This window comes from Labrus bergylta, chromosome 6, assembly GCF_963930695.1.
Source record: "Labrus bergylta chromosome 6, fLabBer1.1, whole genome shotgun sequence".
NCBI lineage: Eukaryota > Metazoa > Chordata > Actinopteri > Labriformes > Labridae > Labrus > Labrus bergylta.
The window spans coordinates 30,847,677-30,864,812 of NC_089200.1; the positions used below are offsets into that span (position 1 = coordinate 30,847,677).

The window sequence follows — 17,136 nt, forward strand, 5'->3', positions numbered from 1 at the left end:
AGGGGAAGACATGAAAAAAACATGTTTGTTCTGCGAGTGGTAATAAACCAAAGTATTTTCTGTTTAAGAAATGGTTGCATCCCTGTATAAATTGTTTTTGTAATATTGACACACACTCAGAATATTATTATGAATCTCTTAGTAGCAAAAAAAACATGCACTTTGGTAGGGTGCACTTGCCCTGTAAAATGTCATCTGGTTTAATCTGCCTTCTGAAGCTATAGTGAAACAATTCCCACATTGTTAGGTTCTATAAGTCATTTAAACCCCCAAATATTGAAAAACAGAACAATATACATTGAAATGATCCTTTCGGTGTATAACATTTATCATTGGTAGTTGAGGACATTTCATTGTAATCATTTGAGTTCAATACTTTATGAGATACACACAATGTCCGAGTCAGGACCAAACATAACAACAATAGTTTGACAAGGAATGAATGGCATGTTTAGCTGAGTGAACCCTGGGTTAATGTCATGATCTATCTTAGTGCCAGTTCCAAGGAAACAGGAGATTAAACAAACCTAATACCTTTGCTTTTGTCGGCCTTGTAACACCAGTTTAATATTTAATGAGCGGACAGACGATCTCTCTAACCCAGTGGAATGTTCCGACACACAGAAAGGCTCGGAAATATGGTCTACATGAGGAGCAAGGTCTTTTGAACAGCAATGTTTTCTAGAGGCACATTTAGTGGGATAATGAAAGGTTCAGAATGTACCAAAACAATGTTGTTAAAGGTGCACAATAAAATCAAAATGGACAAACTAAATGTATCCATAATTCTTCTTAATGGGATGACTGTGTGAGGTCTGGATGAAGAGGCTAGTTTATCCTGTGTCCCACCTTTGGGCGTGTGAACTGCCAGAATTGAGCATCACAATATTGAATTACAGCTGTTAGAGGTTATCCTTTAATCCGGTTCTTACATTAAGGCTCCCACCCATAAATATGGCCCGGTTAAAGCAGACAGTGAGGCTGCCATGTGTTGTTTTCTGAGCCAACTTATGTGGCATCAAGCCTCAGGTGAAAACTACATGTACAGATGAATGATTGCTGCTCATGATTACCTCTGACATCTTGTCTTGTAAAATATGTAAACAAAGACATAAAAAATGTAAGTGCCAGATGTTTTTTTCTTTAGTTTTACAATATATTGTAATCCATCAGAATCACTGGCCATTTTCCTCTTATGTCATGCTCACAGCTGGAAGGTTAATGCATTGATAATGTCTCAATGCTGCATAATTTACTGCAAGTTGTGTAAATGAATTGCAAGTAAGAAGACAAAGGATAATGAACATCTAAAGCGTTATGAGGACACATTTCAAGTTAAAACAACAAACTGATAACTTGTTAGTCACAGTTAGATGGCAGTTAACTTTATTCAACCACTCCCTAGCCGTGTTTGTTTGATAGTGCTACACAGAGCAATAACAAAGGCATATATTCAAAGCTAAAATTACAGTTTGCTACAGCTAAGTCTGCGCATTATAAATAATGCAAATAGATGGGCTATGCTAACAATTTAGCTTGCCAAAACCATAATAATATGGAGAAGTTTAAGTCCAGTATTCTTTGTTGGCCCAACTGTTGGAATACTCAACTGTTTTCTGGTGGGGGTTCATGAATGTTGTCCACATAACTAAGTCAACTAAACAGTCGAACATCATCACTCTTGCTAATCAGCACAGGATGTACATGTCAGGTAAAATAATTATTAATATTTTGGCCCTCTGGTCTGGACAAATGTATTGTTTAAACCGCAATGCAGCCACTCACCACGAGCTCAGCTGTACCATAGACTGGCTGTAGCTACAGCTAATGGGCCTGCTCTCCCCACTCTACTACCAAGATGTAAACAAGCACAGTGAATGGATAGCATTTCGTAGGAGCAGCACGGTTTAGCAGTATTTTGATCTAGAAAATGGAGATAAAAATGTGTGTAGGCTGTGTGTCAGGTTTAAACTGGCATATGCACCGGAGTGATGTGTAACCACATTTAGCACAGACTGGATTTAAACCTGCAGGAAACACTCAAAGCTAGCAATGCTATCACTGCCCATGTTTGCTACACTCTGCAAACCAAATGACTGTACATAATATACAATTAAAAATTGTGCTCAACTTTCACTGTTTACTAGTGAGTTCTTACCCTTAGGCCAGTCAGTTAGTTTGAATTAAAAAAGAAAAGAAAATGAGTTGCCTAAGAACATCTAAACTAACATGCCCAGTGATTGGATCATTCTGAGAAATACCAAAGAAACCAAACGTGAAAAAACACTAAAACTGGCATGAGTCACTTGAAAATATTTTCCTCTGCCAAGGGGTGAAGGAAAAGTTCTTGGAGTTAAGTGCTGATAAGTGAACATGATTAATGTTGACCAATGGGTCTGATTACCTTTTGTAATAAGAAGCTGCTGATTTATGGTCTTGGTTCTAAAGACAGATCCTATCAAGTCAGAAATTTCAGAAGAGGGCCGATGGAAATGCTTTTCTCTTCTTCTCTATCCAAAAACAAGCTTAAAACGGAACAGTGGGGTTATTTGTTGTCTGGTAACTCCACAGTGCCAAAAAAACAGTCTGGAACACAGCCCCCGGTCAAACTGAAATTTCTAATTTTGTGTTATTGAACAAAGAAGATATAATTTGTTAATTTGTGAGCTAAGGAGGTGCTTGTTTGAGGATTTTGTTACCTGACAGAACTGTTTACACGTTTTCAGTCTTTTTGATCAGGTAAGCTAACCAGCCTCAGGCTGCAGCTTAATATTAAATTGACAGATATCAGAGCCATCTATCTTCTCTCCTACACTCCTCCACAGAGTAAATGAGCAAATAAACCTTTCTTTTAAATATGAGGCTATTGTGGAACTTTGTAACTTAATATAGCTGTTTACCTTCGTTTTCAGTCTTTGTGCAAAGCCAACTATCCAGCTGGTTGTATAGCTTAATATCTAAGTAAACCTCAAAGTCTTATCTATATTTTATTGTTATGCTCTTTATTTTCCCTTTTGAGAGCAAATAATCATGCGTTGTCAAAATGAACTGTTCTTTAATATAAAGGTGGACCAAGAAGTTCTTTTAGCTTAGCATAAAGATTGGAAATGTGCCAAACCTGTTAGCATGGATAATGTTACTTTCAAACAATAAATAACCTGGCACACAATTCAACTTTGAACAACATCAGTTTAAAGTTTTTTTATAGGTTAACTAATAATATAGTGTTTTCCAAAATTCATTTGACTTTTTTCTTTTTTTTTTTTTCAATCCATATAATAGACATCTAAACTCCATAAACCACTGGATGAATAAGTGGATTTGCTTTTAACCCTTTGTGTGTAGCGTCTATGCGCTGCAGGTATAGTGAGAGAAAACGCTCCCTGCACAGGGCTCAGCTTTTTTGTTGACGTTAAGTTTGAAAGTGTTGTTTGTTCATGAAGTTTGCTCAGTGTTTTTATATTTACAGCAGAGTCCAGTCGGCCATCTGCTGCTGAGGAGTCCTGAGCTCTGCCTGTTACTGACTTGATGCCCGACTCTGGGAACACAAGGTTCACTCTGCACACACGAGGAAGTGCAGTGTACCTTAGATAAAATGTTAGCCCTGAACCCCCCCCCCACCTGCCTTCTGCACACACACATGAACACACACACGGTACTCGTCCTCCACACTGCTCCCTTTGTGGTTTGCGTATCTTGGAGCTTCTGGCTGCTAGGCCACAGTGGCACCCCTCACCGGCTCTGTCAGGGTGCACACAGAGGGGCATGTTTCCTGAGCAGCTTGAGCAAACATGGAGAGCGGTGGTGACCCGAAAAACAACCCATATGTGGCCCCATTTTTGCCTTCCTTTTTTTTAGATCCCAGTGGGTCGGTTAACTGCTATGGCAAGAACGTAATGCTCCTTTGTCTGTATGTTAGTGTTTTCTGTTTTAAAATTCTTTTAAAGATGATCTTCAGTTACTCAACGTCAAAGTAGGACACAATCTGAGACAATGCATGTATTCATCTTTATAAAGCCGTGGGATCATTTTGGGTAGAGGAATGTCTTCTGGTATACATCAAGAATACCCTTTTTTTGTCTGAAAGTGGACTTGATGCTATCTCAGTTGTATTCTACCCTTGCTCACTCAGAAAAAGACAGAGCTGCAGAATCACATGCTGAGGCATGAAGTCTCACATGATGCTGAGAAAAGACATTGTGATGTGGTCAACAGAGCTCATTTATAGAAGCCCCGGAGGTAAACGGTTAAATTCTTCTTTTATTTAAATAAACTGGTTATTGGGCGACCTCGCAGTCTGTGTGCGTTGTAATCTGTGTAATATTGTGATATTTTATTTATGGAGATTACTGGACATCATAAACCATTTTAAAAGACATGTCCCTGTGCACAGAAAGGGCCTCCCCCTGTTTCCTTCTTACCTTCAGTAGAACACATAGGCCGTTTCATATTAAACTGCCAGATTTACAGTGTCGGAAAGAGAGTGACATGCTTATCAGATTTACAGCCACTGCAAGGAACCGCAGCAAGTTGAGCAATTGTGCAAGGAACAGGGGTTACAGCTCGTATTTTCTCTTATTTTTTTTCTAATAGATTGTGATTAAACAGAGTAGAGGAGCCAGATCACATCTCAGTTTTGCATCGCTCTGAAGGAAAGTGAGAAAAGATACAAGAGGATTAATCGCTCAGCTGTATAAAAGACTCATAAACTACAAATGTACTGAGCGTTCAGCTGTGCTGTACAAACCTTTCAGCCCTGAAGCAAACCTGAAGCCCAAAAGTCTCTGATCGTCTACTGTTTTCTGGTATTAAAGCGCAGACAAATGTTATATCTTCATATTGGGATAATCAGAGGTTAAAAAGCATCCTTATTATTGCAAATTCAAACAAAAGCAGTGGCATGATGATAAAAGGGGCATCTGATTGTTTGTCTGTAAATAAAAGCTCTAATACTGTTTACAGCCATTCTGCTGTCCAATCTGAATGACGTGAAGCTAAACAAACTTGATATTTGTAATATATGATCTTATATTTTTTAACCAGGGCCCTATTTAAACATATTTAAGGCTATATACTACATCACATGACCGAGTCTTAAAAATGCTCCTGTAATGGCTCTTATCAAACTTCAGTCATAAGAAGTACTACTGTTTTAAACACTTACATCATGGGGCTGGGATTTGCAGGGTCTGTGTGCCCAGCGTTCTGTGTCCTCAGGCTGGTGCCTGTTTTGACGTAATTCTGTTTTAAGTGGTGGGATATTGATCTGGAGTCTTTATGTTGTTTTATTTTGAAATTAACAGGATGCTCTATGCGTTCCCTTGACTGACTTCCTGACTGGGCAGATTTACTCTGTTAAGCTTGACGCATACTTGAAGCAAGTTCCATCCAAATTAGACATAGCACTTATTTCAAGTGGAGCAGAGCCAAGTGGCCCTGCTGGCAAGACACCGCAGAGGGAGTGCAGTGTTAGTCGTTGAAACTGTAGACTGTAAATATTAATGGACAAAAGCCTGAGTGATGTCAGCCATCTTTTATGGCAGGGGGCTCTGATGGCTCACCGGCAGCTGCCGCCATGCTGGAAATCCTGTCTCAGTCTAACTTTCAGTCAAACTAACGACAGGCTTAAGCCTCTTGATGAAGCGTTACATCGCGTCCACCTGTCAATCATGTCAGCTACGCGCCGAACTATGGATAACATGCATCGTTTTCAAAATCCACCGTACAGTGTGTGCCAGTGATGACAATAACTAATCAGACCTAATCAGACTGGCTGTATGAAAAGGAGCGCAGCCAATATCATCAGCGTCAGTGAGCCAATAAGCATGCAGCATGCTTGTATAGTACCAGGATCTAATAATGCTGGTGATTGGCTGCTTAACCAACAACACACGTGCACCACATACGGTTGTTGTGTTTTGAGAGGCTTGACTACAGTGTGCGTAGTGAAGTTTAGAAAAACTGATAACGGTTCTGAAATTACTTAATAGCATTCATAATAATAGTAGCATGTACATAACATCAGGGTTTTAGTTTTGTGTATTCAAATTAGGGATAGGTACGAGTACTCGCCGTTGACCCCATTATTCGTGTAACATTTTGTTACTCGCACACCTGTGCAAGCGCTGCTTTTGGCTACAAAACTTGAACTCATATAGCGTTACATGTGTGACCCAGCTTTTTGTTATCGCCTAACTGAATATACTAGGTAGGAAAATAATTGACGGGATACAAATGTATGACTTCTCCGGCTTCAGCGTTAGTACACACTGAGCCAGATTTCAGCAAAAACAAGCAGCTATGACAACTCTCTAGGAACATATCATTACACCAAAAGCAAAAGCACAACAAATACAGAACCGTCTGCTACACCTGCAACATGTCAGTCAAGAAAAGTGATCTCTGGAAGTATTTTGACAAAAACAATGTTAATGTGCAGTGCAAGATATGTGGTGTTAAACTTGCATACCATAGAAATACTAGTTCGATGCTTAACCACATGGCCTTAAAGCACAAGTAGAAAACAATAATCTGCGGGTACTCGAGTACTCGTTCATTAGGTAATTTGAGTAATCGAGTACAGGGATTACTGTAAATTCCCATCCCTAATTCAACTATAACATAAAGGAATATCCAAAATAATACATAAAAATAAATAATAATTCCAAATAATAGCATATCATGTTTGCCCCTTTGGCGTCTTACTATATTGTGGCAGCCAGTATACTTTTTTTTAAGATTTGTTTGAACAATGACTTTTACAGGGCTTTCTGAAAACATATTCCAATGTCCTGTTATATTATGGAGATCCTCAAGCAGGCAGCCAGGTGTTCTCCTTGAAGCTGCTTTCAGAGGTCTGTTTTCACCTAAGGAAAGAGCAAAGAGATACCACGAACTTCAGTAATATAAAGAAAATGCATTATTTGTTGTCCTGTCCTAGGTGATGCTCACCTGGCCTTGATGCCTCACCTGATGCTGTTGCCCTAGCTGACTCTTCCACATGTTGGCTGCTGTCCTCCTCTCCTATTTCTCTCTCTTCATTACCTACAGCTATCCCATCCTGACTCTCCCTAGCAGTCCTTTCAGCTCACACAGCAATAATGGTTGAAGCCTGGAAACATTTGAAACAAGTTAATTGGATAGCTTATCACACAGGTCAGACTGTTCAACTTTCCAGCGTGTGTTTTTTTAAGTTTCTAGGCTACTCTGTTTTGCTTATACCTCTGGTCCAGACTGTATATGCACCTCGTCACCCTTTTGAGTATCGGAAAAAAAACTTTTCAATATTCATCTAGATTGAGGAGAAATATCAGCGTCAGAGTTAAAAAGCATTTACTGTATGTTATCGTTGCTCGAGCATGCAGTTGATATGCCTTACAGTTATGTACAGCGTGCTAAAATCCAACCCAGCTGTATTCTAAAATAATTTATAACGTTAGTTATCCTTACTAGCTAGGCTCCTTACTTGCATGTTCATAGTTTAGCCATAGATTACTTAATAGATGAGTCTCCGAGATTGACAGCATTGTATTAACTCTCATGCATCATAATGGACATTTTTGTCCATTTGGGCAAAAGTTTCCTCTTTGTCTAGACATCATTTTGTCTGTTAGTGCATATGGAACACATTTTTTGTAAGAAAGTCTCTTGACACATTTTGGAATGCAAATTTTGTTTTTGTTAATAGATCAATAGAACACTGAAACATGTTTACTACCCTCTCAAGTCACGAAGGACAAAAATGTCCACTTACAAAAAACTGATACAAAAACAGAACAGATTGATATTTTTTTCTTTATCTCTTAAACAACTCCAGCCCTACTCCAACTACCAAACATTCAATCATTTTTAGGAATTTAACCCTTTAAATGCCAGAATTATGTAATCAATCTGGCATTTAAAGGGTTACATTCCTAAAAATGATTGAATGTTTGGTAGTTTTGAGCAGGGCTGGAGTTGTTTAAGAGATGTATGCAGAAAAAAGTAAAAAAAATAAATATCAACTTGTTCTGTTTTTATAGCAGTTTTTTGGAAGTGGACATTTTTGTCCTTAGTGAATTAAGAGGGTAGTAAACATGTTTCAGTGTTCTATTGATCTATTAACAAAATTAAAATGTGCATTCCAAAATGTGTAAAAGACTAATTTATCAGCGTTAACTTGAATCCGTTTTGGACAAATTGCAGAGGTGTTCACATGACACTTACCACTTGTGAAACTCAGAAAATTCCGTCAGCTGTCTTCTCTGGGAAAAAGTCAACATGGTCATTAATCCTACTTCCCTCTGCCCAAATTTTTTTTTTTCTATCCACATACACGGGCACAGAGGGGCCCTTCACAGACTGGCCATTGTGTGTGTGTGCGTGCGTGCGTGCGTGCGTGTGCGTGTGTGTGCGTGTGTATGTGTGTCAGCTATTTTGATTTTTTTATCACACGAGACAGGACGATGCTATATCGATGTATCAGTATGTTGTCCCACTGCAAATATAACACACATGCTGAACTACATTGCTTTACATTTGCCAGTTGTAATGGAAACAAGCTTGTTATTTGATCTAGACCTTGCAAGTTCATGCTTCCACCAATTCAGCCTATTTCAGTGCTGCCTGCCCATGCAATCTACTGGACAAATGCAGAACAGTTTTTACCTGTTAGTCCCATACTCCCAGTTGGGCCAAGGTTATAATAAAATACATTTAAAGAAATCTGCCTCTGTAAGATGTTATAATGTTGCAATTGGTGTAATTCGACAGTCCTAAGGTCATTTTTGCTACCTTGCAGTTTCATTGCATTAGAGCCTGAATGATTAATCGGCCAGCCGATAATATAGGCCAATGGCATTTCGAGTGACTATCGGTATCTGCTGGTTTTTATTGCAGACGTGTGCCGATATGACTAGATTTATTTACTTGTCAAATAGCATTTCATGTGAGTGTTATTGTGTTACAGTAGCAGTTCTCTATTACAACAAGAAGGATCATTCTGTTGAGTGTTGAGCGGTGATGCACATACATGTGTAGTTACTTTCTAGTTGAGGGCCAATCTTTCAATATCTGCATTTGAGGTTTGAACACAATAAATGTGTATTATCCATCTCTACAGATCGAGAATGATCTTAGCAAGATATCGGCCAATATGTCAGTATAGTTTTTTTTTTCTCTCCCTTATATCAATATTGGCCCCAAAAATCCAATATCGGTCAGGCCCGTACCCTGCATTTTCACAAATCACCTCATTCCCCCCATGTGCTTCATCATAGAGGTCACTGTACTTCTTCTTTTATATTCATCAAAGATATTCATCAGAGAAGTGAGGTTATTGATCTCAAAAGGAACAGACATTGTAGATTATCTTGAAGTGTATCTCTAATATCTTTGGAACGCTGCATGCATTAGACTTTCAGCAGTGATTATTTCTCTTATGAGTTTTCTAACCCAGCCTCAAACTACAGCGTCTTTATAGAGACTTTTTAACAGTGAATCCTCACTAATTCATCCAGTAATCAATTCCTTCTTGACCTCATATATCCATGATTTCTTTTGAAATCTTAAAGCTGTCCACTTAGCCACCGCCTTACAGCTTGTGTTAAGTCTATCGACTAATCATCGCTCTGTCTCTTATCAATTGTGTAATACTGTTTCAGCAATGTAAATATATAATGTAAATAATGTAAAATACAGCAGGGTAAAGCAATTCAAATATAAGTCATTTTGACTATGCACAATTATAGTAATGTCATACCCACTTTCAATGAGGAAAGGGATTTTATGGTAATCAATTTCAGTTTCATCAACTATAAAACATTTTATTTTATGACACAGAAATCGACATTAATTGATGTCACAAGACAGACATTTTGCTAAGCTTTTAGATATGTTTAGTGGAGTGTTTGTTTGAAAAGTCTGAAACATTGCAGCTTGCATTATAACTTTAAAAAAAGCTACCATGAAATCAGGCATCTAAAAGATCGCATTGATCACAGACAATCTGAAAAATCCTGGAGGGTCTGAATAATTAAAGCATTGTGTTACATATCCTTATTTACCCCCTTGACCTAATATTACTTAAATGTTACAAAGATTCGTCTCAGCTTTTTTTTTCTTGTGTAAAACTTCCTCAAGTCTGAAAAACAAACACTTGCATTCAGTCGCTGCTCTTCAATGGTGGGATTTCCTGCTTGTGTCTTATCAGTTAGATCCTGTAACAATGGACTCTGCCTACGCAGATTTGTGCACCGGGCCTGTTTGCTCTGAGTGCTGCAGTCCTCCTCGTGGCTTTTTCCCCTCACAGCCAGATGTCCCTTTTTGGTCTGCAGCCAACAAATGGAGAGTAAAGTAGGAAGAATGCCTCAAAGAATGAGATTATGAGTGAACTATCGTGGTGCTTTACATCGGCATGTGGCACAACCGGGATCCAGTGAAACCTCCAGAACAGTTGATCTGAAACACTTGTGACAACACCCTCAGGGTACAGCCTGTTCTATCCCTGACACTGCACTTAGAAAAATACAACTTTTATATGTCAAGAATGAAAAGACTAGAAGATCTAGGATTTTAGCAATTTGATATGTCTAAAGCTGCACACAGTTTCAGTATGCTGAGTTTGTTGAGTTTCTGCAAGCAAAGCGACCAACATTTTCTTTCATTATTCAATATACACAATTTTATTTACATTGACACATGTATCAGCAACACATCATATATACACAGTAACACTCAAGCCTAAGGTTTAATAAATATGTTGCAAAATATGGAGGGAGGAGACAAAAATAAACTATTATTCCAAACCGTTTTCCTATCTGGTTGTACAATGTAATTAGAGGATTTTATTGATATTTCCATGAATGTTGATGTTTAATAAGAATATTTGGTTCTGTTTCTTGTGGGGGAAAAAAAACATGCATAACTGTCTATAAGGAATGATTCAGCCATAATAGAAACAAAGTCTGCTACCATGGTGACACAAAGAGCCTTTCCAGTTGCATCTACAGTTTGAAAGATTTGCACACGTTAAGAAAATACAGCTTAGTAATATTCTGCATCCATGTACCTTCAACAGCTTCGACATTACTTTACAATAAACGCACATTTCTATTTACAAAAACACAGAAAGCAGTAAGACCGTAAGGTTTTCAGCCTAAACTACATAATGAATCTTTAGTAGTGGCACCTCTTTGACATCACACAGACATGCACACAAAAAAAACACACACATGCTCATACACACAAACAGGACACTTTCCTGATGCTTCTCACAACAACATCCACATCCAGTGGGAGGAGGGGGGATCTGATAATGGTCTGGACCACGACGGACTACAGGCTGAGAGGTGCTGAAAGTCCCACATTTGATGGCGGAAACAGCTGCAAGGACTGCTGGGAAAAGCAGCTACTGGTCTGAGAACAATGAGACGACCGACAAACAGACTGAGCTCTGAACCAGCAACATGTGGGATAGAGATGTAAAGAACCTTGGCTTTTCCTTTGACTTCACAGAATGATGCTCCCCATTTAAAGTTCAACTCAGTGTAATTTGGCATTTTAAAGATGTCTGAAATAATTCAGAAGCATTACTGCATGCTGCTAAAAACAAACCTAATGTTGCTTTTTCTTGTCACTAGATAACTGTACAAGCACACACTTTTTAATTTTCTCAGATAAAGGTGAAAGTGTCTTATATAAGATTATTTTATAATATCCTCTGCCTGAGTTCCCTGACAGATATTTAACTTGTTGCTGTGGTCATTTGTGTCTTAGCTTGTTTTTTAGCCTGATCATGGAAATTGGAGACTTGGTTCTCTTTACAGTATTTTAAATAACTAGCACAATTGGCAAGTTTTACAAATACATTAACAAAGTGATCAAGAGCAGGATGACAGAGGAGTCAGCCCCAAGGTGCCAAAAGAACCAAAAATCAACAAGAAATCCACCTTTCCGATTGCTATGTCCCGATTTTGAGGGTGCAGTCCAAGACTGATCGTGTCTCAAAAACGTGTAGAAGAAGGCTGTTCCATTTTGAAGTCTCCTTCAAATACAGCAGAAAATACATCCTCCTTTCCCCGCCCAACAAAAGGATGCATATGGTGCATCCTTTGTGGCCCAATATGTCCTGAGATTCTGATTCAGAAAATTTCCATTTTATTTTAAGTTTTGACCACAACCCAATTCTATTTAAAAAAAAAATGTTTTAACCAAAACACCATCTGGAGTGCATGCTTTAAATGGGATTTCCATCCATCCATGATTGCCACTGTAGAATGGAGAACTATACAGGTGTCTTTAATAGCCATCTGTAAGCCAGAACAGAAAGTTCTTGTTCCCTAATCCGCCATGAAGGGGGAGAAGTTGAAAAGCAGATCTCAGAAGTTACAGTACCTGTCTCCTCCTTGTAAACAAAGATCATTAATCTGTCCAGAGAGTGACCCTATAAAACCTGAACAGTTATTTACACTTTTACAAGAGAACTCTCCAGCAGTCCAGCTGTCAAAAAGTCAAACTATACACCTGCAATGCATGCTTAGGAGCTAAGACTAACAGCAATAGTTTCAGGCTTCCCAAGAGTCTTTGTCAAATATGACGCCTGTCATCTCATCATAAAGCAAAAGCCAAAATCATTCACCTACAGTTATGTACACATAAACATTCTACAGCGTACCAATTTTGTGATATCAGATCCAGTAAAGACTGTTAGTTTCTCTACATATAGAGACATCCAACACCGATTTAAAACAGAAATGTTTAACTTAGGCCCCGTGTCCACCTGGCGTTTTTTGCGGACAGAAAAGCCTTGTCTGTGCGCTCGGGAGTGTTTGCATGAAGCGTTTGTGCTCTGAGAAGAAAAGAGCAGCACGTCCGTCCTGTCTCTATGACAACCTATGTAACCTGAAACAAGTTTCAGGTTACATAATTTACATATTAAGCAATACTACAGGTCTGTTGGGCAGTAGGCAGTTGTTGACAATGTCCGCTGTATGACCGACACAGCTCTGTTACTTTTTACTGCATGTTTGATATTTAAGATAGTTTATTTACCCTATCAGACACAAAGAGAATGTGGGTACAAGATACGATCTGTAGAATGGCAGAGCGCTTGTTAAATAGACGCTGAGCGCTGCGATTTTCATCCTGTCGGCTGCTTTCTGCTCTGTACCCATTGAAAACAACTGAAGAAAGACGCTGGCGCTGAGGAAAAAAGCGCTAGGTGGACACGGGGCCTTAATTGACTTAAAGCACTCTGAAGAGTTCAGCACTTGTGGAAAAAAAGAAGCATGTTACTTAAACAAGCTCGACCGTGGGAGCGGTTTGTGGTTGTTTGTGTGTGTTTAACAAATGTTCGCAGTGTTTCTCCAGGAATTGTTTACTGGATCCCACCACTCCCTCTAGCTACTTTGGATTGACCCTATGGCAATCAATTAATGCAACATACAGGTTGAAAAGAAGTCAAAATGACTACATTTAAATGCAGAATTGTAAATGGACAAAACTCAAATGGCCTTTTTTTTCTAATCAAGTTTGGTGTCATCTTTTAAAATGCTACTTGGATAGACTTGCGACCCATCATATATATATATATATATATATATATATATATATTTTTTTTTATTTTTTTTTTGCTTGAGTTGAACTACTTAAACTCGTGAATACACCACAGGTGATTTTCTGCTTGAATTGTGTCCTCGGGTACAAATGTAGGATCTTAGCATTGACTTTGTTTGCATTACGGGCCATAAGAAGACATCATAACCATGACCTACCCTGCAGTCTAATAGCTTATATACCAGTTTCTTAATATCTACATTTAATTGGCCCCCAAAAGTATTTCCTTCATATAAACATGAATCTGAACAGTTGGAAAATAATACTGACAATAAAAGAGTATAAAAATAAACTCAGCTGCTTTACGTGGTGTTGATGTGAAGTTCAAGTGCCTCAAGTGCTTTTTTTTTTCCTCCTAAAAATTGCAACAGCCAACCACATGAAAACACTACATAAATATCCATGGCAGGAAAAAATAACAAAAAATAACCAAACAAACAAAATATGTCCAGTAGATAGCAAGTATTACATGACGAGCTAAAAAAACACAACTTTTCTGAAATGTGTGGAAAAAACGGATAACAGTGTAATAATGTCCTGAAAGACAGTTCTGGAGTAACGTAATTCCTGAAGTGTTCTTTGCTGTGATCGGGGCAGCATTAGTCCGACTGTCCTCCCTGTAATCAGCAGTCAATTACAGTGATAACAACAAAATGCCATTTGCCCTTTGTTTTGTTCTGTTGCGTATAGAGAAAATGAACGTCCCCGTCTACAACATGTTTCAACAGATGCTGCTGGTACCGGAGCAGTGGGCGGGTGAATTGTTTTGGTGGTTTTGCAGTTGAACATCACAGGCACTTTATGAGGCAGCCAAACAGGTCGGGTTGGTCCTCACACCCGCTGGGCTCTGAGGTTTGTGCCCTCCAGGAAGACTTCATGCTGGACCAGTAAGGGCTGCGTCGCTGGGCTGTTACCGCCAGCCGAGTGGAGACGAGCAGGAGCCGAGCCGTGAGACCCCGGCTCCTCCCTGGCTCTGGGCGTCGAAGGGATCCTGGAGCTGAAGTTCAGATAAATCTGGAGAGGAGACAGGAAAACACAGTTTGAGATTGTTATTCTTTTATATTGTCTCAATTTTGAGCTTCTCAGTCAGTATGTTTACATGACGTTAAGAAAGCCAATCTAAACTGTCTGAATACAATCCTGACTTGAAATATCAAATTTCTTAAATCTAGACTAACACATCTAGATTATGAGGTTTGGGGTTTATTTTCCCTTGCCTGTAATGTATACACATCAATTGGCCCCAAGCAGGCCTAGACACTCTGAGCACTCTCAGTTCCTGTGACGGGCTTTGACTCCAAAGTTGAACAGCAACAGTGAGTAGAAAAAAAGAACAATTTTTTTTTACCCTGGAGAGAGGTTTTTACACTTGACTTGATTCCAGTTGTACCAAGCTTAACTAGGCGTCATGCATAGGCCAGACAACTTAAAGATATGAGAGCGGTGATTTTTCAAAATGTCCTTCTAACCAACCAAAAGACATTTAGTAAAAACACATCCTGTCAACAAACTGGAAGAACTCACAGCAGAAACTAAAGTCAGAGCTGGTATGTTGTCAGAGCGCAGACGGGTAACACATGAGTAAATCAGACCAGCTGAGGGTTCAAACACACACTGTGAAGGCACCAGACCCAGAGGAAAATAATTTTAGAAAAGAGAACTTCAAAAGGTTTCATTTATTTCTCCGAAACAACACTCCATGTGAAAGCTAAATGAGACAATATGGCTTATTTCTCCAGCTTCTCACCCTTGCCACCAGATAAAAGAGATGCACAAAATCTCAACCTCGTGTCCCTTTCAGTTCCAAAGGAGATCTCATCAAGTTCTTGGATTTTTCTCAAGTTTTGAGACTCTTTTTGAGCTCAGGTGGAGAACTTGGAGAGCTCTCTCAATTTACTCAATCTAACCTCCCTTCACTTTTTTCAAACTCAGTTTTTGAGTCATGTTGATCTCACAAGGAGCAAAAAAAGAGCCTTTTGCTTGTGATTTATCGGTGACATGAAAATGTACTATTTTAATGCAATACATTTAAAAACAAAGCCCTATTTTTAAGGACTGACAACCTAACTGGCTTTTAACTTATTCTCTTATATCTATTTATTTTTGCATGGTCCTGTTATCTGCACCTTTTTAAAATATTTACAGCACATAGGTACATCATGTATGTAAGAAGATATTTACCATAATCAAACTGCTTTACTTTTTCAGAGTGAGCTTTCTACCTATTGGCCTATGAATATTAACAATATGAGCTACAGACACATGGAGTCTTGGGAAGCAGTAAGCTGTAGCAGGCAGACACTGACACATAATAGGTTATGAAAATGGGCCAAAACTAGGTAAATTCTTAATAAAATTTTAAGAACCCATTATTATACAGTATACAGTTATGAAAATAAAATAAAATAAAATAGACAGGATTATTAACACGTGACCAGTTGCTCAGATACACCATGCTCATTTTAATTGATTTTACATGTTGGTCCTTTCCAAAAAACACTTCCAAGGCATTTTAAACCAAGTTGTTCGCTTCTGCACTGTCTTCACATAATAGGTCTTCATCAAAGGACAGGTCATCATCAGATGACTGGTTATGATCTTAAGTTCCCTCCTCAACAAACTCATGTAGGGGGTGACCAAATGTCTCTATGTGAAAAGGATCTTCACTCTCTGATTCTTCAATAAGGCCAGCGTGATGTGTCTCTTTTGTGTGTTCAGAGCATTGGGAAAATGTATGGTTGTTGTTGTCACACAAATTCCTGATTGATGGATGTTCGTCAAGGGCAAAGTCAGCAGATTCAGGAGTAGCATGGCACTCTAGTCCTTCTGTGCAGCAACCATCTGGCCTCCAGTTTGTTGATTCTAGACACAAAACAAAATCATATAAAACATTTTACAAATGTGTTAAATGTACACCAAGTGTTCAAAGGCAATATTCATGAGTTTGTGGCTTACTAGTCTGTTTATTTTTCATAAAAATTCTGTCCATCTTAACACATAGCCAGTTACTACACTAATAGAGCGACGAAGAATGTGTTTCAAAGATATTATATTTTTCATTATCAAATCATAGCCCTATAAGCAATATAACAGGCATCTGTGCAGACAACACAGGGTAGAGGAAAAGACAGCTGCCTCAAAAAACTTGTTAAATATTTCTGGGAGGCATGCTTCTCAGTTGCAGTTTGCTTAACATGCAATAGAAGGGATATGTGGTCATACTTTACCAACTCACTGACTGTTTGCTTCTGAATCATATCAATAATTTACAGCCTGTTTTGTTGAATTTCACAAAACTTCATATGTCTGTGTAGTTAGAAAATGTGTTTTTGTCAGAGCAGTTGTTACCTGAGTTCTCCACTATTTGTGTGTCCTGCTGAAAACAGAGGAATCATAAGGTTAAGATATTCAACTTACAGAATACTTATGGGCTGTTGTGTTCCTAGTGCAATAATTTTATCTTGAGTCACTCAAAAAAATGGCATGTTTGCATATATTCTTGACAAAACTGTAATTTCAAACAAAGCACAAAATTCTTATATT

The 17,136-nt window shown here is 38.6% G+C and overlaps 1 protein-coding gene across 4 annotated transcripts in view; it reads right to left on the minus strand.

Annotated features, from left to right (window-relative positions):
* kita (KIT proto-oncogene, receptor tyrosine kinase a) overlaps positions 1-17,136 on the minus strand; it is a 73,274-nt gene that overhangs the window by 22,221 nt on the left and 33,917 nt on the right. For 2 of the 4 annotated variants that reach the window (XM_020643773.3, XM_020643774.3), the window contains exon 21: positions 12,119-14,607. The exons of the other annotated variants lie outside the window; for them this stretch is intronic. In XM_020643773.3, the coding sequence (XP_020499429.2) occupies positions 14,425-14,607 (183 nt within the window). In that variant the 3' untranslated portion in view covers positions 12,119-14,424. Of the gene's footprint in view, positions 1-12,118; positions 14,608-17,136 lie in introns of those variants that run through there. 4 annotated transcript variants of the gene reach the window in all.